Consider the following 24,979-nt stretch of genomic DNA (forward strand, 5'->3'; position numbering starts at 1 on the left):
AGAAGAGTAAGAGTTGATGTCAAGAAAAAAGTGGTACAGACAGCCCAGCTCTCAGCCTGCAATGCTATCAAGATTGCTTGTTATGACAGGCTACATAGACAGGTTTAATCAAAATAGTGTCCCTTGGTCAGGGAAATAACTTAGTTGCTGATAAAGTTTCTTTACATTGTTTTCTATTGTAAGAAGATTATGTCAGTAATAGTCATCCATAGCTGATAGTATTGATTTTTGAAAGAGCCATCTTCTTGTTTTATAGATGAAATAATTGGTATTCCAGAAGAAGATTTTTATATTTCACACCAAGGAGATAAGACTACCAACTGCGAGAAACATATGTTAATAGAAGCCAAAATCAAAAGACTGGATTTTGACTGTTACTTTTAACTGAACTTGACCAGCCTCCAAGTTTAGAATTAAATGGGGTTTCAACTACAGAAAGCTTTTAACATTATTTTAACTAATACACGTAAATATTAAATTCTTAGAAAGATTACTGTGTCAGAAAAAGAAACTAAGAAATAAATAATTCCTGCTTTTTAAAATATAATTAGTATAGCCAGCCTAACATAGTTTTAATATTTGCTCTTATTTTTAATAGGATTAATATTTTCATTTACTTAATTTCATATTCCCTTTCAATATTTTTGATGATTTCTTCATATTTGCTGAATGCAAATATAAAACTTGAGACTTTTTTGTCAGATAGTCTTACTAGGATATGATTGGTATACTTTCAAATTTTAAAGTCAGGGTTTTGGGAACTATTAAAATGTCAACATTGGACTTCAGTTTTGCTGCCACTTATTTAGTGTAAGAATAAACTCTTGGAATAAACTTCTAACTGGAAAAGATACCAAAAAGGACCAGAATTGTTAATTTTACTTGGGCATTATTAAGAGGTCTCAACAGTATAAAAGTTATTGTATGTCATATCTGTTTATGGCTGTGTAGATAGCTCATGATACCACTTTTATCTTTAACAGAAAGTACTCATTCCTCTAAGAGTGATTTCAACGTCATACTAAGTTATATGAGAAGCTTTTTGTATTAATGGAAGCTTGATGGAAATCTTAAAAAGTTCCTTATTTATGATACAAAACTTATCCATAAGGTCTTTTGATTTCTTTATTATAAATACTAAGGAAATTTAATCCAACAATTTCTTTTAATTTTTTTAATTATTTGGGTTTTTGTTGTTTAAGCCATGGTTGGAAATGTCTGGTGTTCTTTTGTGACAGCAGAATAAATAGTGTTAAATTGTAGGATTTAAAGTTTCTTATATAATGATGTAAATATATAACTTTTATCTGTTTACTAAATCTTAAAGCAGTTAGAGAATCGAGAATAGTTGTAAGAGACATAAGATGAAGTTATTAAAGACTAACAGGCAAATAAAGTAATATTTATTCAAAGTTAGCACTTTTGTCACATAGCAGATTTGAATTGTTTTAACCTTACATTTAGACAGTATTTACTTTTATTAGTATAGGTGTATCCCATAGAAATTGCATGTCTAGGTTTCAAATGAAATGAAGGAGTTTATTTTTAACTATATTTTACTTTTTCTAACCAATTTTTTCCTGAGTGGGCAGTTTAATTTTTTTCTCATTAAAACTACATTATGGTGGTTTTTAAGAGATTTGATACCATTTTTTAAATTCAGAGTTGTTCCAAATGGCAACTTTTTTAAGTTTGAAAACCATATAGGTTATATGTTTATGGCAATATCATTAAAGAAGCACCATATTCTACCGTTTCTAGCCTAAAACCCCTCTTTAGGTAAAACAAAATACATACAGAAAATAAAGATCTTTTAATCAGTCTGTAGATTAATACTGATTAATTTAAATAATTAGTATTCAGTGAACAGTACAAATGGAACAAATTATTAGAATAGAATTCAGAATCAGAGAGGAATTCATACTCAGTACTTTTCAGTCTGCTTCTTAATTCACAAGACCTCTTATTCATCAACTAATTAGATTTAGCATTTTTCTATTGTGGGTGCTAAGGCTATTGGCCAAATTAAATGAAAACAGGTCCCTTGTTGGGTGCTCCCACAAAAGTAAGGCCATACACAGATTGTGAAGATTCAGAATGCAAGATGATGTCATTTAATGAGATGGGCCTTTTATTCTGAAATAGAGCTCTTCATAATAATTGAAATATAGAGCATAGCAGGCCTAGGGGTTTGCCTTCCCCTACTTCTCCCCCAGTAGCAGCAGCCTGTCAGCTGTATGCTAACGAGAGGAACAATTAAACATAGGGTCCTATCTGGCTGGCCCAGTCTCTGAGCTCAGACAAAGAACTGTTTATACACCTGTTGTGTCTGTGGACAGAGTTGTTTGAATGGGTAGCTGCAGATTAAAAGGAGGACATGGGAGCCAGTGTGAGCAAGGGTTAAATAGAACTTTAAGAACTGTGAAAGTCAAATTCTCCAGAAAATATATGAGGGCCATTTGCAAGGGGAATCAAGTTACAAAAAAAAAAAAAAAAAAAAGTTCCTGCTAACTTCATTAACATGAAGAACTCCAGACTTCAAGCTTTTTGCTAGTCTGAGGCCATTTTTTAAAGCTTTAATATATATTTTTTTCTTTTGGGGAGCCAAAAAAATACTTAATTTGTAGTATTCCAAAGAGATGAAAATATTTGTTGGTGTTTATATCCCAAAACAAATTGATCAACCATCCGATTTTCCTTCAGGGAAAGGCAAAAGCCCTATGATTTACTTAGATAATGATTCAGAAAATCAAAGAATTGTTTTTACTAATAAAATAAAAGAAGTAAGAATTCAGAAGATGCATCATCACTTATTGGTTGGATGGAAATTCAGTCTGTGACTATTCGACAGTATTGTCTTACAGAGCTGTAAAATGAGTTGTACACATACAGTATAGAGTAGATGCACATACGTTTAAAAGTTTAAGTTTTAAAAGACTGTTTTCTTTTAAGTTACTTGGTATGATAGCTCAGAATAGTAGGTGAGAACAAAATTTACCACGTATTACCAAAGATTAGGGGAAGTTTTGTTTTAAGTTCACATTCTAAACACAAACACAGAAATCTTAGCTTTTACTTTGTCCTGCAATGATTTCTTCAGCCAGTCAATATTGTTCTGGTGGTATTTATCTTTAGAATAGGCTTAGGCTCCTAAAGTCCCAAAGATTTTGCAGCTGTATATTGTATTTTTATTATATTTATTTTTATAAATGGGATTTTTAAACTGACCTTCTTCTTAGATCATTAAGTAGTTTATAGCAAGCAAAGAAAGCAGCTAATCCTCAGCAATGACTGATCCTCAAATAAATTTAGAAGTACATAGGGAATACATTAAGTGGGTTTTTAAAAATTACATTAAAGGGCCACCTGGATGGATCAGTCAGTTAAGTGACTCTTGATTTTGGCTCAGGTCATGATCTCAGTGTTGTGAGAGATGGACCACCACCTCTGGCTCCATGCTGGGCTTGAAGCCTGCTTAAGAATCTCTTCCCTCCTACTCTCCTCGCCTATGCCACCCTCCCTCCTTGGAAAAATTTAAAAAGAAAAGCTACATGAAAGATAAGAGTAAGGACAGAGCGCAGACATTTCTTTAAAAGAGTGGTGAAAAACCTGACGTTTTCGAATCTAGTCCAGTACCAAATGGACTGTTGCCTAAAACTTTGCTTTGGTGCCTTTTGTTGGGTTCACAGGAAACCAAAGGATAAACTTGCACAGGGGTATTTATACCTCTTAGGGTAAAATCCATACAAAGTCATGAAAGATAAAAGCTAAATTAATTACTCAAGAGGGATCCAAAGTAAAAGAGTTTGCTGGGATTGAGGGATTTGTTGAAAAACAGTGATTCTTATATATAACTCCAAGCAATAAACCTCTTAATTAAAGGCTTAATCTTGTAGTTGACACATGTGCTACTGTTCTAATAAAAGCTTTATTTGTAACCAGTTTTTCTAAAAATACAACTATAGCTAAAATACTTGGTGATACTTGCATGTCTTCTAATTTTAGGCTAATTGTGATTTATGCAATTAGCATAATTCATCTTTTTCTTTCTTTTTCTCTAAAACAATAAAAATACGTCATTTTTGTTGCTTGGCATTGCAGAACTTTTGTTTTAAGTTTATTTCATTTTATATTGCTTTTGCTGCTCTTTTAAAATTTTTGAGGGAGGCAAAGGAAAAAGAAAAAACAAGAAACTGTACGTGTGTGTGAGGAAAGGGTATGCAAAGTATAGATAAATACTGTTATTACTTGGAGTGTAGCAATATTTTGTGAAATGCAAATTCATACATATGGAATATGCATATGGAATAGATTTGCAGATTGATTGATGTAGGATTATTAACAGATGCTATAATGTGTAGTGCTTTATGGCTTCTAGAGTGCTTTATCTCTTTTAGCTCATTCACTTCATACAGCAACCTTCTGTGGAATATAAAATTTGAACGTTGGAATTTTTTTTTAATTTTGATTCAGAAGCAGTGGTACCAGCAAGTCTTTTGAAATCCAAAAATCAGAAAAGTAGCATCCCAAAAAAGTTGTTAAATTCAGATGAATGATAGATTTCATTTTCTCTATTAAGCCCATTAAAAGATTTTAAACAATCATTGCCCCTAAACGGTCTTGACTTTTTTTTTTTTTTTTCTTTTTAAACTTTAGGTTGGAACTCATCGAGAAGACTCTGTCAATCTCAATGGCAATCATTCAGTCCTGTCTAGTACGGTCACTGCTTCAAGCACAGACTTGAACCACAAAACACAAGAAAATTATAGAGGTAACTGTATTGTTGGTCTCAGCAGTAATGCATACAGAGATATCATTTGGAACACTGTCATCTTTCTTACAAGCAGATTGACATCTGTGAACCAAAAGTCATCTTAGGTGGGGCAATTCCAAACAGTAGTACCACTGAATATAGAGGGTAGGTATTTAGTTCCAATTTTCCTATTTGGCTGGGCCAATTGTAGATATTTATTGACAGATAGAACCACATGCAAACTGTTCAGTATTTACTGGTCATCTTACCTGCTCATGCTTCTGTTACATCTCTTTCCTAGTCACTTCCCCTCGTGACTGAGCCCTTATGGTCCTTAGAGGCAGTAAAGAATTTTTCTGAGTATGTTGAGAGCTCCAAGTGATAATAGCTTTTTTTTTTTTTTTGATAATAGCTTTTATTTAGAAGATTATAATTTAATTAGAGAGACAGACAAACAACAAACTGATAAAAACAAACTGATAAATGTTATAATAGAGCTTATAAGTACAAATATATTACTAATTTTAAGACCACCAAAGTAAAGTTTTCCCAGTTATATTTAATCATGTGACCCATTTTATTGTATTTATCTGGGGAAAATGTTAAAGCTTATTTCCTTTACCTTAGCAGCATCTTAGAAGTCAGTTTCTAAACTGCATCAAGTTTCTCATATTTGTTCAGTTGTTAAATAGTGCCTTAAAGTAAGCATTAGAGTGACCATCAAGGTTGGACTTCTTCTTTTATTTATTTACTAATTTTTTAGGATTTATTTATTTTGGGGAGAGGTGGGGGGAGAGAGAGAGAGAATCTCAAGCAGATTCCCTGCTGAGCATTGGGTCTGATGCCTAACCCACTGAGCCACCCAGGCACCCCAGACTTCTTCATTTAAATACAGATGCTTTAAAAGTAATTTTCTCCAAGGTTTGTGGATCTGTTCTTTCCACCGCTAAATAGTATATTATCCTACATCTTCAGACTTCCATAAGAGTCCTGTAACAAGTAAAAACACTCACCATCTAGAAGGCTTTTTACTGTCTTAGTTCTAATTCTGGACATTTATGTTTCTTGCCTCTTTGTTAGGTGGCTTGCAAAGTCAGTCTGGAACTGTTGTTCCAGCAGAAATCAAGACTGAAAGCAAAGAAAAAGATGAAAACCTTCATGAACCTCCTTCATCAGATGACATGAAATCAGATGATGAATCCTCCCAAAAAGATATCAAGGTTTCATCTAGAGGCAGAACAAGGTATTTGTTAGCACCCAGGTATTACATTTCACTCACTCGCCATGGGTGAAAATGCTTGGAAAATTGAAGGGTGTCATGCATTTATTAAGTGTCATCTATGTTCTAGATACTGTGTTAGGACTTCATATTTTACCTCATTTAGTGCTCATAGTAGCCCTAAAAGGGGGGTCATAAAATGCTGACTCCAAAATTATGCATTCCATTGTACCACAGTATTTTAGGGGCTACATATGAAAAGGAATTATATCTCTCCCTTCAGTTGGAGCACAAAATAATTAAAACAGTTAAATTTTACATTTGGAGACATTTAGATACAGTACACCAATAAATACTTGAATATATTATTTTAACGCTATGTTTATGGTAACACTCTGTTGTATGATTTAAACCAGGGGTCAGCGAACTATGGCCCGTGGGCCAAATCTAGCCCATGGTCTATTTTAATAAATAAAGTTTTATTGGAACACTGCCATACCCCATTCATTTGCATATGGACTATGGCTGCTTTCCCAACATGGTGGCAGATTTGGGTAGTTACAGCAGAGACCAGATGGCCCACAAAGCTGAAAATATTTACTATCTGGCCCTTTAAAGAGGAAGCTTGCCAACTCCTGATTTAAACAATGATTTGCGAAGAACATGGAAAAGGAAGTACTCCAGGTGGACTGATGTTGTTGGGGAAGATTTTCTAGAAATCACACTTGACTTTGCTTTTCACTTATGGATATTGAAGCATAGTACATTAGTTTCAAATGATTTTCAGGTTCTTCCCTCAGATTTTTCTTCTAATTCTACATTAAATTTAGATGGTTTGGTGTATTTCTGGCATACCCTGTTTTTTGGCATCAATAATATGTATATATCACACACAGATATTTAAAACATTGTTCTTTGTATTAAATTAGGGTACAAAGAAGACCACGATGAGCATGGAAGATATAACTAAAAATACTAAATTGAAAATTAATCTAAAAATTAAATTTTAAGGTTCTAATACTGTCATTTTTTTTTAAGATTTTATTTATTTATTTGACACAGAGAGAGAGGTCACAGTAGGCAGAGCAGCAGGCAGAGATAGAGGGGGAAGCAGGCTCCCCGCCGAGCAGGGAGCCCAATGTGGGGCTTGATCCCAGGACTCTGAGATCATGACCCGAGCTGAAGGCAGAGGCTTAACTCACTGAGCCACCCAGGCACTCCTGTCATTTTTTTTTTTTTTTTAAGATTTTGTTTATTTATCTGAGAGAGAGCAAGAGCAAGCACAATCTAGAGGGAGGGGGAGATGGGAAGGAGAAACACTCCCAGCTGAGCAGAGAGCCCAGGACCCTGGGATCGTGACCTGAGCTGAAGGTAGATGCTTACCTATCTGAGCCACCCAGGTGTCCCTTAATATTGTCATTTTAGTATGCGTTATACTCAGTAGTACAGGAGCATGAAGAAGTAAAAATTGGGTCAGAGAATCCAGAGACTACTCCTTTGAGGCATCTTAATTCTTTAGTAGTTTTATTATTCAAATAGAATTTTAAGAGAAATAATGTGCATCTTTCCTTCTAATTCATCTTTTCATCTTAAAGGTCAGAGTTCAGCAAACTTTCCATGTAAAGGGTAGACAGTAGCTATTTTAGGTTTTGTGGGCTATTGGGTGAGTCTCTGTCACAACTACTCAACCCTGCCATTATGATAAAAGCAACCAAAGACAATACATAAGCAACTGAGCATAGCTCTTTGAGTAAAATTTTATGTAAGAAAACAGGAAGCCAGCTCATGGGCCATAGATTACTGAACCCTGTTATAGGTCATCAGAAAATGAGAAGGAGGTATAACAGTTTACTAGTAACAGCAATGCTTAGTAATTAATGATAATCAATAGATTAATATCATGGTCCTTGATTGAATTATGACTTCATCACATACTTGCCAAGTTACCCTGGACAAGTTGTTAAAACTCTCTAAACTTCAGGGTTTTTTTTCTCTAAAAAGAGTATTATAGGATTCTTAAGGAAATAAACTGAAAATGATGCATATAAAGCCCTTTGCACACTTTTTTGCATGCGGTAAGGTACTATAGTTACTATTATGATAATGATGATTTTAAGAGTGTGGTATAGCCTTGTTTCCATAGAATACTTACCTGGGTCCTTGTCATTACACTGCCACTAATTAGCTATGTAATGCTAGGATCGTCACTGATCTCTCTGGATGTGGCAGTAGTTCTCAGCCCTAATGCACAAAATCCTGAAATGCTTTAGAAAAACAGGTTGTCTTAGTCCCAACCCAAGCTCACTAAATCAGCATCTCTGGTAGTGGGACCTTCGAAGCCTGTATATTTCAGGTACCCCTGAAGATTCTGATGGGTGGCCACATTCGGAACCCTTTGGGCTAGATGATCTGTAAAGTTTCCTTTGAATAAAAGAGCTAGTGATTCTAATATAAAAGAATATTTTTATGTAATTCTTGACAATTAGCTAGAAAAAAATCTATTATGTACTTAATCTTTATTACAGTACTCAAGTTTATTAGAGCTCCTTTGTGCATATTATTTCAGGGTTCTGAGAGACTGCTCAGTCATTTATTTCTGAAAAATATATAGAATTTTCTAAAAGTAATTCCAGATCATCTCCTTCAAATGTTTGGGCTTTTATCTGATTACTTAATCTGTTTTCATTACAGAAATTTGGAAAATATAGAAAAGAACACAAAAATCACAAGAAACTGAACTTTTAAGAATTAACTACTATTTACTCTTTAATGAATAGATATGCCATAAATATAAATTGGAATTAAATTGGTTATCAGTTTTACAATATCAGTTTTTTCATATAGCAGTGTATTTTTCATATTTTCATCTGTCCCTGATTTTTCTCACGTTTTTTCCTTTGTTTTTAGCCAGGATTATTGAAGTTTAATTCAAATATATATAATAAAATACACCAATTTTAAGGGTACAGTTTTTGTCCAAATGTGTATGGTCTTATAACCACCACAACATTACTAATAAGAATATTTCTACCACCCCAAAAAGTTGCCTTATGCCCCTTGGTAATCAGTACCTTCTTCCGTCCCCTGGCAGCCGTTCATCTGCTTTTCATTATTAGCGCTTTGTCTTTTCTAGAGGTTCATGTAAATCATACAGTATGTAGTCTTGTGTCTGGCATCTTTTACTTATTAGCTCAATCTGCAGCCTAATTTTTAGAGACTACACAGTAGACAGTTGTCTGGATGTACTGTGATTTATTTAACCTGTGTCCTATTATTGGACTCCCAATTAGTTGCTAGACTAAATAATTCTGTTATCAACTTTTTTACATAAATTCCTATGTACATCCCTAATTATATCCTTAGAGTGAATTTCTTAAGTTAGAATTGCTGATCAAGATATAAAGAACATTTTAAGGCTTTGGGTTCATTTTGCCAATTTGTCCTTCAAAAAATTGTTCTATTTGATTCATGGGGTTTTTTGTTGTTGTTGTTGTTTTGTTTTTTAAGATTTTATCTATTTATTGGAGAGTAAGAGCGTGCACATGACAGAGAGGGAGCACAAGAGGGAGCGGGAGATGCAGACTCCCCCCTGAGCCGGGAGCGCAACACAGGGATTGATCCCAGTACCTCAAGACTATGACTCAATCCTGCCCTATGACTCACCCCTGCCCTATGACAGAGCCAAGGGCAGATGCCTGGCAGACTGAGCCACCCAGGCATCCCATGCCTCATGTTTTAGAATCATCGCCACTGACGATATTTCTCTCTTAAACAAAAAGTAGTCATTTTCTGAGATACTTCTCTTATTCTGTGTCTTAAGCTTTTCTTCTTCCTCATCAGGTGAGGGGGGAAAAAAAGCATGTGAGAGAGATGATTTGGAATATATTTAGGAGCACAGGTTAGGCAAATTATAGTACATTAGTGTACTTGGACAGTGCTTCTCAAACCTTAATGTACATATGAACCAGCCAGGGATCTTGTTAAAATGTAGCTTTCAGTTCAGTAGGCTTACAGTAGAACTTTGAGAGTCTGTGTTTTTAACAAGTCCCAGTAATGCTGATGCTGATCACATTCTGAGTAGCAAGGCCCTAGAATGTTATGTAGTCATTCAAATTATGTTTATAAAGACTTAATCTAGTTTATGTTTATGCTGAATATGCAATGGAAAATGCATTTAAAAATGTATGTTGTTGGGTGCCAGGGTGGCTCAGTTGGTTGAGCCTCTGAATTTTAATTTCAGTTCAGGTGGTGATCTCAGGGTTTTGAGATCAAGCCCTGCATCACGCTCCACATTCAGTGTGGAGTCTGCTTGGGATTCTCTCTCTCCTCCTCTCTGCCCCTCTCCCCACTTATACAGTGTGTTTGCTTTATAAGTAAGTAAATAAATAAATAAAATTTTTGAAAATGTATGTGATATAATTTCAACTATATATATATATGCATTAAAGAAAGACCGGAAAGATATATATATAGATATATAGATATATAGATATATAAAAAATCATGTTAAGTGTAACTATGTCTACTATTTGGTAAAATTATAGGTAATTTTCATAGGGATCTAATAGACATTGTTGTTACTTCATTTTCTAGCAGTACTAATGAAGATGAGGATTTGAACCCAGAACAGAAGATAGAAAGGGAGAAAGAAAGGCGGATGGCTAACAATGCCAGAGAACGTTTACGTGTGCGGGATATTAATGAGGCATTCAAAGAGCTTGGTCGAATGTGTCAGCTCCATTTAAAGAGTGAAAAACCCCAAACAAAACTCCTTATTCTTCATCAGGCCGTGGCAGTCATCCTTAGTCTAGAACAGCAAGTCAGAGGTAAGTAGGTTCAGCAAAGATAAATAACTGTTCTGCCTTCGGTGGGCAGACTTTTCTTTTTTCACTTGCTCTTCTGCTTGGGAAGTTGTTTGTTAAGTTCAACTCGTACTTCTGCCACTGCATCATCTGGATCAAGTTTTCTCTGTAGTTCTCTCACCTCTGCCTCCTAGTATTTGTCCGTATCTGTAGGCTTGGTGCTTCCCACAAACCAGCACAACGCTTTGAAATGTTGCAGAGAATAACCAGCCTCTGCCTTCTGCTCAGCATTAGTGCTTTATGCCCTTCTTGTTCCTGTTCATGTTAAGTCTGATCTCCCACACTGTTGAATTTACCTGCCTAAGCCTGTTTTCCTCCCTGCTTCTTCCTTTCTTCCCCATTCTCTGTACTGAGTTTCTCTCCTACTTTACCCTGGGCTGTCTATTAAAATGGCCCTGCTGATTAATAGGATGCCTGATCATGGCCTCTCCCAGCTTTACTTCACATAGATGTTCTTCATACCCAGGTTAATATGGTCTCGGGGCTTATTTGTTGATTCCTGATCAGGAATGCTATGAACTTCTTGGTCTAATGTGCACCGACATGCTTCTGTGTTTCTCAGGGCAAAAGTATGGTTTACTTCAGGCTTCTCCACTGCTGACTCAGTCAAGTGCCCCAACTGTTTTATCTTTTGAGGAGTTTGATGGAATCTTGAAGAAGCTTTGAAACTTCATTTTTTGAACAACTATTTATTGCACACCTCCTATCTAAATCACCTCTATGTTGGACCCTATCTTACCAATTAATATAAGCTTCCTGCCCTTGGAACTTTTTACTATTGAGTTTATTTTTTTCATATTCCTCTTTGTTTTCTCATTCAGAGTTATGAATATTTTATCCTAAGTCTTTTTGCGAAGAATTATAGATGTGCCCTTGGGTTCCAAACCCTACCTCTAGCTTCTCTTCATTAAGAACAACTCTTGGGGCACCTGGGTGGCTCAGTGGGTTAAGCCGCTGCCTTCGGCTCAGGTCATGATCTCAGAGTCCTGGGATCGAGCCCCGCATCGGGCTCTCTGCTCAGCGGGGAGCCTGCTTCCTCCTCTCTCTCTGCCTGCCTCTCTGCCTGCTTGTGATCTCTCTGTCAAATAAATAAATAATAAAAATCTTTAAAAAAAAAAAAAAAAAGAACAACTCTTTCTTATTTAATGGATGTTTATGTGGGATTTTATTTAAAGAAAGTTGGAAAAGAAAAAAGAATATGAATAGAGCAGACACTTAACAACTATAACCATGGACTCTCAGCATTGGTCACAGAAGGAATACACTAAGGAAACCAGAGTTTGGAGAACTTGAATACACTTTCAGAAAAGCTTAACCATAGTAATTAATTGATCCATCCACTTCCCTCCAATATATTTAATAAGAATGATGAATAGATTATTTCATGCATAACCAGTATACCATTAAACTCAGATACTTGCTTCTGTCAAGGCCCTTAGACTATCTGTAAAGGGTGAATGTTAATGAAACCTGATTTTCAAGAATGTATAGACTCCCTTGGGATGCTCACAAAGAGTCTGATTGTTGCCCACTCATCTGTGGTAGGATCAGTGACTCCTTGAGCCTTCAGTATTTGCTCTCACTTTATCAGAGTTTTGTTTTGTTTTGTTTTTCATTGTGTCTGACACCGTTTTTCTCACTCTAAAGGCGGTGAGGCACCTGTGTTTTGTGGTCCCTGTACATTCCTCCTTCTGCTCTGCAGACCCAAGATATTTTCTATCCTGACTCTACCCAGCTATTTGCTGTAAAAACTGTTGTCAGCACCTGGTCTGTTTGGACAGCAGCAGTGCCAGAGCTTATCCCTATACAGCTTTCCTTCCCGCTGTTTATTAGAGCTAGAATACAGAGTCCTTTATTTTTAAAAACACCTCATTTAAGATCAGACTCTTAGATCAGAGTCATCAAAATGAGAAATACCTCTGTGTTTGAAAAAAGTTGTAAACTCCACCGTGCCTGGGTGGATTTTACTCATTCACTTGTAAGATTTGACTTTGTAGTGGTTCCCTGTAGGTAGCTAGGGCAGAATAGCTGAGTCTGAGAGAAGATGTAACACATAAGCTCATCCAACTGCCTGGTAAGTTTCTGGTAACCATTAATGGGTACTGACTTTTTTGTGCAGTTCTGGAAAGCTCTATATAAGGAGCCACTGACTGATTAGAGTTTGAACAGAATTTAAAATACACTGACTATAACTTCAGTTAGGAGCTGCTTTCATATTCATAAAAGCCTACCTTCCTCCCAACCTCAGACTCTGGGCTTCAAAGCCCAGAGCTTTTATTTTATGTCTTTAATGTAAAAGCCTTGGGATTCACTCAAGATCCTTCTTGAAAGGCACTCTGATGGCTATCTGTCAAAATGGATTTAGAACCCTTCGTGCAGCCCACATACCTCTGCCTTTCTGTGGGAGCACCTTTAGAGTTTAATATGGCCAATGTCTTCTCTGGGCATTATCTCTAGCAGTTTTGAGTTATTTGAGTAACCTATTTACTTCTGAGAGCCTCTTCATCCCTACAAGGGTTCTACTCAGCAGTCCCTGGGCCCATTGGTTTCTATAAAGAGGCACATTTTGTTTATAGGACTACTTCGGGCATTCTCTGCACTTTTTCCTTACCTGATTTGGGATAGTGCTTCAGGACTGTATCTGGCTGTCCGCAGCCTGTTATCCCTGGACAAGTGGCTGTATCAGGAGGGCAACCAGCGGTGTATTCTAGAGAAGAGCAGGAGGAGTGGCTTCCCTTCTGAGCCTCAGATTTTGCCAGAGCACTTTTTGTGTCTTGGTGCTTCACATACCAAATTCTACTTGGTCCCTGCCATTGCCAGTTCAAGCCTTTCCATTATGACAACTATAAAATCAACATTAGTTTTACTAATTCTTAGTAGATTTTACATAGTACTTTCAACTTTCTAGTCTTATCTTTACTAACAGTTAGATTAGTGGTTAGACATTTGCTCCTCAACTTTCACAGGTCCGCTCAGTCAGCTTACTTCCCTTCCAGGAATAATTTAAGGACAGTAGAACTATTAGGATTTTAGTTTCCTGGTGTCTTAGTAAGTTTGAAGATGAATGAGCTAAGACAATGGTTCCCAAATCTGCCAGAATCTCCCGAGGCTTTTCCTTTTCCCAAATTTCCAGACCCTACTACCCTCAGGAGATTTTAATTTAGTTGCAGTGATATGGTAATACATGGTAGTCTTAGCATATTCATTGATAATACTCCTTACTAAATCTTCACTGAAATGAATAAAAATAGTATTAATCCACAAAGACAGATGGAAAAAGATTATAGCATTCAAATCAGAGAGCATAATATGTGTGTAAGATGGAAAGTAGACAGAGTAGTGGTAATTGACTTATTTAGACAGAAGAAATTAAAGTGGAACAGGAGGAATACCACAAAAAGCAGGTTATTCTGTCCCACAAAACTCCTAGCCCCTGAAAGGCTCTATTCTTTGCTAATGTTGGAGAAGGCATTAAATGAAAACAGGAAGGTTAAGCAAAGGTCTGTCTAGTATGAAAAAGTTGGATCCCTCAGAGTCAAAATATCATCAGAATTCTAGGCCAATAATGCTGGATTCCAGGAGATAGTAGGACAGTGCCTTCAAAATTCTGAGGAAAAAAATCATTTTTAATCTAGAATTCTGTGTCTACCCAAACCATTAATCAAAGGATGAAGATAGAATAAAGATATTTTGGATATGCAAAGACTTTAAAATTTTACCTCCTATGTACATGTTCTCAGAAGGCTTCTGGAATATATGCTTTAGCCAAGTAAGGACATAATCAATAAAGATAAAGGCATGTGATCCAAGAAGCAAAGAATCTAACACAGAGAGCATCAAAAGGAGATCTCATGACAAGATTTAGTAGGCCTAGAAAATCAGTGTGCCTATACATTGAAAATAGGAGATGGTGGGGCACCTGGCTGGTTCAGTAGGTTAAGCGTATGACCTCAGCTCATGTCGTGATCTCAGCATCCTGGGATCAAGCCACACATCAAGCTCCCCTCTGAGTGGGGAGTCTGCTCCCTCTACCCCTTCCCCTGCTCATGCTCGCTCTGTCTCTCTCTAAAATAAAAAATCTTGGGTTTTTTGTTTTTTCTTTTTAAAGATTTTATTTATTTATTTGACAAAGATCACATGTAGGCCGAGAGGCAGACAGAGAGAGGAGGAGAAGCAGGCTCCCCGCTGAGCAGAGAGCCCGATGCGGGGCTCGATCCCATGACCTGAGATCACAACCTGAGCTGAAGGCAGAGGCCCAACCCACTGAGCCACCCAGGCACCCCTAAAATAAATAAAATCTTAAAAAAAAAAAAAATAGATGTTAGTTAGCTGCAGAAGAAAGAAAGGGATTTTTCCCAATTTTCTTTCCAGGGTAAGAAAATGGAATTAATAGATGAAATGATGGTATGTTTGAGATTTTAAGGAAAAAAAAATGTTGATAGGCATTTATTAGATCTCCTGGAGCATGGGTCGGGGGACAAAATTAGCATTACTAGCAAATGAATAGCAAAGCAAGTGTTAACTGCAGGACAAACAAGCAGTCATACAAGTAAGGAAACAATGTAAAATTCTTGACTTGTAAGTATGTCCACATAGTTATATTATATTATATTATATTATATTATATTATATTATATTATAATAATGAATATTTATCCAGTCATAATAATGTAAGAAGTGACTGTGTAGTTGGCCAAAATTTGAGCTTTAGGTACATTGAGAAGATGGTATTTTAAGAGAGCTCAGTCCTCAATTACATACTAGAAGTCAATAATAGAATTACTGTAATTGAAATGTGAGAAAGATAGTCACTTCTCATGCCCTGCAGGTAATGTCTGCTCACCTGTACATCAAGGCTTCTGGCTACTTAATACATTTCCCATGGGCTGATCTCACACACCAGAGGGTATTAAAGACAACACTAGCATTTGGCTTTTTTGGATCAAACCTCACTTAACATTTTCTAGCACTTATTCTCTTGATTCTTACAGCCCTGAATGTTCTTTTTCTGACTGACCGTAAGAAATCTTGCGAGATATTGCCCAGCTTGAGTTTTTGGTTCTGGTCCTCTCTAGCTATTCTGATCATCCTTGTGTGACACAAGGTCATAGTTACCTAAGAGCAGTGTTTTTTTTATGAGATAAATGTGAACCTGTTTCAGCTGGAAAACTTTGAAATCTCAACTTTCTCCTCTTTGGATTTAACATGTTAATTTATGCCTTTTTCAGTCTCTCCAGTCATTATAGAAGACTGCTCTCTGCACAGCAAAGGGACATGACACCTAATAAAAGACAGAACTCTGGTTATTAGTTAGAAGTGCACATTTACTTGTTAAGAAAACAATTCCTGGTATTTTTACCTAATGATGAACATGCCTTTTTTTCTTACTACTTATCCTAATAAATAAGTGTGTACCTTTCTTACTTCATTGATCTTCTTTTTTTTTTAAGATTTTATTTATTTATTTAACAGAGATCACAAGTAGGCAGAGAGGCAGGCAGAGAGAGGAGGAAGCAGGCTCCCTGCTGAGCAGAGAGCCCGATGCAGGGCTCAATCCCAGGACCCTGGGATCATAACCTGAGCTGAAAGCAGAGGCTTTAACCCACTGAGCCACCCAGGCTCCCCTGATCTTCTTAATAGTTGAAGCGGCTTTATGTCTTTTCCCAAATAGGCTGAGAAAATAAGAACTCTAAAATGAAATTTTATCATTGTGCATGAGTAATTGTCAATAGAATCAGCTGAGTTTACCATAATAAAGTCTTTTGTCTACTTTTTTGAAATTTAGAAGTGACTATAAATATGTATTGTAAATACATGTTCAAATACATTTTACTTGGCTTACAGGAAATACATAAAAAAAGAAGAGTCCTGCTAAGTTGCATTAGGTTGGCCATTTCAAGAAAATCTAACAAAATTCACATCTTCTGCAAGATATGGTTTTCATTATAGACTAAACTTTTTTCAGATTTTTTTTCTTTATAGATTTTAAGTAGTCTCCACACCCAGCATGGGGCTTGAACTTATGATACCAAGATCAAGAGTCCTATGCTCTACCACCTGAACCAGCCAGGTGCCCCAAGATGTTTTTTTTTTTTTTAAGATTTTTATTTATTTGACAGACAGAGATCACAAGTAGGCAGAGAGGCAGGCAGAGAGAGAGAGAGGAGGAAGCAGGCTCCCTGCTGAGCAGAGAGCCCTATGTGGGGCTCGATCCCAGGGTCCTGGGATCATGACCTGAGCTGAAGGCAGAGGCTTTAACCTGCTGAGCCACCCAGGCGCCCCCCAAGATGTATTTTTAAGTAATCTCCACACCCAATGTGTGGCTCAAACCACAAGCCCGAGCTCAAGAGTCCCATGCTCCATTGACTGAGCCAGCCAGGCACCCTTTCATTACAGACTAATTTTAAGTGATCCTTTTATATTACATTCATTAGGACATTTTTAATCAGTTCACAAAAATACATATAACAACTTTTCACTTTATGATATTATCAGAAACAAAAAACTAACCAAAAGCTGTCATGGGTTGGATATCTTGTACTAAAACTTATAAGAGGGCATCTGGGTGGCTCAGAGGGTTGGGCATCTGCCTTTGGCTCAGGTCATGCTCTCCGGGTCCTGGGATCAAGCCTTGCGTTGGGGGTACTGGCTCAGCGGGGAGTCTGCTTCTCCCTCTCCCTCTCCCTTTGCCCCTGCTTATGCTTTCTCTATGTGTCTTTCTGTCTCTGATGAATAAATCTTTAAAAATAAATAAATACTCATTTAAGGAAAAGATATCATGAAAAATAATTCCTAAGTGGATTTTGATTTTGATGCAGTGGGTCTCCAATCCAATGGTTTTCTTTCCCTTTATTTCACATAGTAAGACCCTCTACTCTTGAAAATGCCCACTTCAAAAATTCAATTTAGTTGTCTCTGCTTTTTTTTTTTTTTTTTTTTTAAGATTTTATTTACTTATTTATTTGACAGAAACACAGCGAGAGAGGGAACACAGCAGGGGGAGTGGGAGAAGCAGGCCTCCCGCCAAGCTGGGAGCCTAATGCGGGGCTCAGTCCCAGGACCCTGGGATCATGACCTGAGCCGAAGGCAGACACTTAATGACTGAGCCACCCAGGTGCCTCATGTCTCTGCTATCTTATATACAAAGCAGTAGAGAAGGTTTTTATCACCCTTTTAATCCCACCTCTCGCAGTAGAAAGAAACATTCAGTCATCTCGTTCTACAAATAAAAGTAGAAAAGCAAGATAATGTGCCAGCTACCTCTCTACCTTAAGGAGTTGGCACACTTTTTTATAGAGGAATGGCTGAGGGTATCGACTTTATCATTTTCTAAGCTGATAAATTCTAGATAAAGCACAGATGTCTCTCTCCAGGTACATAAGAGAATCTCACATTCATATCAATCCAATGTACCATATCTTAGCAGGACACTGAGGAGATTTGGTAGACTAACACTGGCACTTGCCCAAATGTTTGAGTAAAGCAGTAAAAGAACTGCCTTTACCTTTGGATGTTGATGTAGATCAAACCAAACCCAGGAAACTAAATCAGAAGCAGAATAAGAAGACACCAAATACTCACTAGAGGCTTATTTAATCTGAAGGTTTATGTGAGCACATCATTGTTGCCTCTGTGTGATGTTACTCATTGTGGGAATGAAATTGCAGAGAGTGGTAATCCCCTTAGAAAGAAAATCTAAGGGATGCCTGGGTGGCTCAGTCGGTTGAGCGGCTGCCTTCAGCTAGGGTCATGATGTCAGGTCCTGGGATCGAGCCCTGCGTTGGGCTCCTTGCTGAGCAGAGAGCCTGCTTCTCCCTCTCTCTCTCTGCCTGATGCTCTGCCTACTTGTACTCTGTATCTCTGTGTCAAATAAATAAAACCTTAAAAAAAAAAAAACAGTTTGTTCGATTTAAGACCTAAGAGTCCCTAATTCATAACTCACCACTGTAACGATAAAAATTATTATTTTTTCCGTTTCAGAGAGGAACCTTAACCCCAAAGCAGCCTGCCTTAAGAGAAGGGAAGAAGAAAAAGTTTCTGCCGTATCGGCAGAGCCGCCAACCACACTGCCAGGAACCCATCCTGGGCTTAGTGAAACTACCAACCCTATGGGTCATATGTAAACATCAGCCAGGTAAGTCTGGGTATGAAGAGGAAGTGCAAGGAAATTACCTGATTCATCTGAAACTAAGTTAGAACCTTTGAACAGAATTCTCTGGTAGCAGTAGTCATGCTAAAGGTCACATGTAATTTGAAATCCCAACAGTTTACTTTTCTGTTGTATAACCATACTTAGAGAGCCAGTGCCCTTTAATATCAAATTACTATTCAAAGTGGGATAGTATCCTGTAATTTACAAAGAATTTTGGGTTCTCCTGCTCTGGATCATCATGTATATGCTCTCACAAGAATACTACTCTGATCCAAGAAGAAAACAGTACAGTGACTAATCTGTCAATTAAGTTTGTTACCACTCAGAGTCCTCATTCCTCTACTCAGATACTCAATCTGTATCATGAGCCAGTTTTCTCTTAACCATCTACCTCTTCCTGTCATGAAATCTTTGTACACTTACTAGTTGCTTCCATTTGGATCAACAATGCAAGTTTGTAATATGCATCTTCTTTCATAAGTATATCACTTATACCTTCTGGAATCTACTAATGAATATAAAGGTACTACATCTGATAGAACCACAGTGTCCTTCTCTTTGGAATTTTACACGTTGAAAACTGTTCTTTCTCTCTTTTCCTTCATGGATTAAACACAATTCACTTCCTTATGTTTTTTGTTTAACAGTGTGAGGAGAGTAATACGAGGTTGTTGCCCAAATAGTTAATGTGAATCATCCTTTTTCTTAAATATTTACATTTACATGGTCTATAACAACCTAAGTTGTAGTTATTATTTAGGTGTCAGAAGTTAATATAGAATGTAATTAAGTATTTTAACTAGCAGCATGGGTTAGGGATATTTCTGGGGTCTTCATTTTTATAATCTGCCTGCACCAATGTGTAGTTCTTTTTTCAATTTCATCAGGACATTAAAAGCAGTAAATAAAGGTGAATGGATGGGAGGTGCGGAGCACAAAAAAATGTCAAGTGCAATTTCATTTAGTCGTCTTTGTAGCTATCTCATTCTGAGCTGAAAATCTGGAATTTGATAGAATATTTTGTAAAACACAAACATAACTCACCTTTTCCTGAAGAATTTGGTTCCTACCATCTCTGTATATATCCTTCCTAAGATCAAACTAGACCAAAACTGAAGAGTTCATTTGGGACAAAAGGAAGAAGGGTCAATGTGATTATTTAAGTGTCACGTATACTTGTAGCACTAGAACACTGGAGAAAACTAACCCACCTCCAACTCCCCCACAAAACAGTACCCAGCAACCTAAAAGATTATGCATGTCAAAGAGACCAGATGAGAGCTAGTTAACTTACAGATCCTTTATTTATTTATTTAACGGAGAGAGACACAGCAGGAGAGGGAACACGGGGTGGGGGGCGGTGGTGTGAGGTGAGAGAGGGAGAAGCAGGCTGCCCACTGAGCAGGGAGCCTGACACAGGGCTTGATCCCAGGACCCTGGAATCGTGACCTGAGCCAAACAGACGATTAACTACTGAGCCACCCAGACACCCCTACAGATCCTTTAATACTCAAGCCACTCTTTCATATTTTGTGAACAATATAGACTATCATGAAAAGACAGATATTTTTGTTCAAAAATAGACTTTAGCATTTTAAAATAAAAACGTGCCATTATTTTTCAATATTTCTAAATTGGCATCTCATTTTAAAGAAGAGTGGTGAGAGGTAATTGTTATGCTCAGGTCCCAGGTAGCCACCAGGCTATGATAAGAGCACTTGACGTTGAGTTGTCACTTTTATCACAGAGCCTGTGTCTCTCTCTAGTAGTACCTGTTTCCTCTTACTCTCTCTTCCTGGTCTCACTCCCTTCCTCACATCTCTCTCCTTCCCATGTTTATTTCCAGTTCTTTTACTGCTTTTATATCTGATACTGCTTTCATGTCTCTACCCTTATCTTGAGAATGAGGAAATTCCCCCACTTAAGTTAAAATTAAACCTAGGCGGGGCGCCTGGGTGGCTCAGTGGGTTAAGCCTGTGCCTTAGGCTCAGGTCATGATCCCAGGGTCCTGGGATCGAGCCCCACATCGGGCTCTCTGCCCAGCAGGGAGCCTGCTTCCCTTCCTCTCTCTCTGCCTGCCTCTCTGCCTACTTGTGATCTCTGTCTGTCAAATAAATAAATAAATAAATAATCTTTAAAAAAAAATAAATTAAACCTAGGCATTCTCACCTATCAAAAAGAGATGAAGATTCCTTTAAAAAAAAAGAAGAAGTTTCAGGGTTATAAGAAATGTAGCAAACTTACTTGGTTCCATAAAATTTTATAGGTTTGTGTTTATCACCTTAACATAATGTTTTAACGGTTGCTAATTTAATAAAGGTGGTTGTCTGGTTTCACCTTATAACCTTCAGTTCTTTATAGAACCGCATAACAAATAAAAAACCAGCAAAAGACTGCACAGCAGGGAAATTACTTCTAGAACCAAAATGGCTGATAAATGACCATAGGATGACTGACTATAAAAGCACAGAATTTGCCACCACATGATACAAGGCCAGGTAGCTTTGACTATCTCAGTTACCCATTTATAAGAGCATAACTCTATTATAAAACAATACTGTGGTTATTATTTAATAAAGAAGTAAAAGGTATGATTCTTTGTAAAATTACTTTCATCAGAAGTGGCCAAAATGGAAAATTACAGTGTTTACTGCTATGTATATTGAGACTGTAAGTGTATGAAATTTGTATTAATACCAGTAAATTTTAATCATTCATTCATTGAACAAACATTTATTGAGGACCTTCTGTGGACCAGGAGCAGGGACCATTGTGAAAACAAATACCAGACGGTCCTGCCTTCAGAAACCTTCAGTTTAGAGAAGGCATAACCTATTAAGACAATGTGGTAGACTAGATGTATCAGTAAGTGTATGTTTTACCATTGTCTCTCCACTGAAAAATGGATAAATGGAACCTCAGAGCTCAGGTATTGGCAACTTGAATGTTGCCAAAATAGAAGTTTGCATAATTGCCACAGCTGTCATATAATCCTATATCTTGTGATTGTTGTAATCACATTATCTCCCTGAAAAATCTTACCATACCATTTCAGTTACACCTTTAAAAAAATTCTGAAGCTCTTATAGAAGTCATTTAGCAGACTGCTAATTTAGTATAAACCTGGGTTTAAATGAGGAATATCAGTATCAACTTGTTTTTTTCTGGGGAGGTATTTATTTTTAATGATGATGTCCTAACTGGTTCTGTTCTTTCCCTTGACTTTCCCTGCCCCAGTTCCAGAGTTATCAGTAGGCTAGATAGAAGGTGACCTCTCCTCATAAGGACTTGGACAACTCAGATTATCTGAAGACACAAACCTGTTAGGAGGGAGAAGAAAAAACAAAACACTTGAAGCAAGAAACTCAAATGTAATCCTACGATCAAAGCAACTGGTCAACACTTCCATCAGAAGTGAAGATAGGAAGCTCATCAGATAGAACGTCAGCCCATGAAACGTTTGCATCATATCACTTTGTTGCAAACAGTGTGTCGCTTCTGCACAATCAGAGACTGTCTCTATCTCTCCACTCATCGTGGAAGTTGCCTTGTGCCTAAACTGAATTGACAAATGCATTGTAACTACAAATTTTATTTATTGTTATGGAACTGTAAGGTCTACATATAAAGGGAAAAAGTTAATGTGGAAAGCTGATCTAAACTCAGCTGTTGCCAGCATTCGTTAAAGCTGTTCACGTGCAGAACAAAGCAGTGACAACCATTGGCCCTTAGCATTCCCGGCATACCTATTAGTGTCTTAAAAAGGAAGGGAAAAGTCTTTTGTTTGCCCTCTCCTATCCTTTTGCCATATGAATAGTGTTTTCCATGAAATAGGAAAATATTACTTGGTATAGCATTTCTCTTGCTCTCGTTTTTCATTCACTTTTATTTTCTCTTTGTGGGTGTTTTATTTGGTCTCTGAATCTGAATAGTTTATGGTCACAATCCAGAATCCTCATGTAGCCCTATGTGCTTTGCATATTTACCTTACAAAAATAAACAGAGACCATCTGTGACCATAGCCTAGCTAAGATTTTTAAGGGGGAAATTTTGTCCCCTAGATTTTCCCCAAAATAAACATTGCTTTATTTCTAATAATAACCAAGACTTTTCAAGCTTCTAGATTTCATAGTAAAGCTTGTAATAGCAAGAGTATAAATTACAAGGGAAGAATCTACTTCTTAGAAATTGCTTTGTTTTCCAAGCAGTAAGTACTACATATAGTACTTATAAAGTGTTAGCTGTAAAGTAAGCACAAAATGGATTTAAAATACAAAGAAGATTTTCAGGCTGTGATTACGGTGACTGTAACAAAACCCAGTAGTCACCAAGGCAGGTAGTGTGATAAATGAACACACCACTCTGAGGCTAATTACCTAATGGAATACAAGAGCAACGGTCACCGTGTTTCCTTATCCTTGCCTTTATTTCTCTGTCACTTGGATGGCTGGTCAATGGGGAGGAATTCAGTGGGTGATTTAATCAACCGCAAACCATCTGCCCCTGTCCCAAGAAGATGAGCCAGATTAGCCGTAAACCAGTGCTTGTCAGCCCATCTTAGCACAGTACATTAAGGCACCCCTCTGTTTCTAATCCTTCAGAGTTGTTTTTTAAGATATCATAATCACTTTGAACTTCCATGAAATCTGTCTTCCACCACAACAGCCCTGGGAGAGAAAAACATGCTAAACAAGGTTGTCTTGGCTTAATAATTCCTTATGGCCAATATCAACAAAGGCAGTCAGCACACAGAAGAATGGACCCAAATCACTCTGTAACTTAAAGATTTCTGTTAATTTGAAAGAACAAAAACAATTAAGACAGGACTTCAGATCCTCCAATCAGGATGATTCCTAACAAATCCGTCTTTTGTGAACTTAGTGTGGACTTTTTGGTTACTTTAATTTGCATATATTCTCCAATTACATCAGACTCTATCTGTGGCCTTGTTCTTCATTTCAGTGTTAAATCAGCTAAACAGAAGTTGTTGCTTATGATGTGTGAGTGAACATACGCCACTGCCTGGCCTTTTTTTCTTCAGAGCTTGTTGTCTTTTTCGCTATATTAGACTTTGCAGTATGCCCAGAAGCTTTCCTTCATAAAATAGAAAGAAAAAACATTTGGCTTATTTTTCACTGTAGCTAGTCTTTTATACAATAATCTTGTAAGAAAATTTCTTGAATTCTAAATATTACTCTTTCTAGATTTTTGAAATCGAAAAGTTTTCAGTAAAAAGTTTCTTACTTTATTTTATTATATTAGGTAGTAAAAATGTAGGGTTATTTACCATAACCTGTTCATTAATACCAGAAATTTACAATAGCATTTTAAGACCATAGTAGGATTCTAGCATACCGTGTAGTACCTATGGAGTATTGTAAGAGCTAATTGTCCGAGATGAATTGCTTCTCATCTTGTTCTCCAGTTTCCATTGTTGGTTTATTGCAGATTTGTATCCTGTGTCAAATTCAAGGTATTATTGATAAACCTTTTCAACCAGCAGCAAGAAGTTCAAAATTTTTTCTGTCACTGTAACAGAAAACACAATATGTATATAACATTTATGTAGCAATAAATGTGCCATCTTTTTTTAACATAGTAAACTAGTGAGTTTTTTACATTCCTCTTTTAAAGAATAACGCATTTTGCTCTTGTCTCCATCTGATTCCTCCCACGCTGCTTTTCTTTTTTTCCTCCAGCTTTATCAATATATAATTAATTGACATTATAGCATTGTGTAAGTTTTGAAATCTGTATATATTGCAAAAATGACTACCATAGTAAGGTTAGTTAACATACCTAGCACCTCACATAATTGCTTTTTTTGTGTGTGGTGAGAATTTTTAAGGCTGACAGTGCTTTTCATAATCTGCATTATCTACATTATCTGGGAAGCCTATCAGGACAGAATCAGGCTTGTGGAACTAAGTTGGTAATCTACTTTGTAGTTGCCCTGGCTTGTGTATTTCTCCCCTTGCCCTCTTTATGGATAG

General features: G+C 36.9%; 1 protein-coding gene across 14 annotated transcripts in view; it reads left to right on the forward strand.

The window, feature by feature from the left end:
- Positions 1 to 24,584, forward strand: part of TCF12 (transcription factor 12) — a 390,676-nt gene extending 366,092 nt beyond the window's left edge. For 11 of the 14 annotated variants that reach the window (XM_047739171.1, XM_047739169.1, XM_047739176.1 and 8 more), the window contains 5 exons: positions 4,657 to 4,771; positions 5,834 to 5,996; positions 10,566 to 10,798; positions 18,815 to 18,968; positions 22,224 to 24,584. In XM_047739171.1, the coding sequence (XP_047595127.1) occupies positions 4,657 to 4,771; positions 5,834 to 5,996; positions 10,566 to 10,798; positions 18,815 to 18,957 (654 nt within the window). In that variant the 3' untranslated portion in view covers positions 18,958 to 18,968; positions 22,224 to 24,584. The remainder of the gene's footprint in view (positions 1 to 4,656; positions 4,772 to 5,833; positions 5,997 to 10,565; positions 10,799 to 18,814; positions 18,969 to 22,223) is intronic. The other 3 variants (XM_047739172.1, XM_047739175.1, XM_047739182.1) reach the window with 1 other exon arrangement.
- The last annotated feature ends 395 nt before the right edge of the window (positions 24,585 to 24,979 follow it).

The sequence above is a fragment of the Lutra lutra genome, chromosome 7 (assembly GCF_902655055.1).
Source record: "Lutra lutra chromosome 7, mLutLut1.2, whole genome shotgun sequence".
In the NCBI taxonomy this organism is placed as follows: domain Eukaryota; kingdom Metazoa; phylum Chordata; class Mammalia; order Carnivora; family Mustelidae; genus Lutra; species Lutra lutra.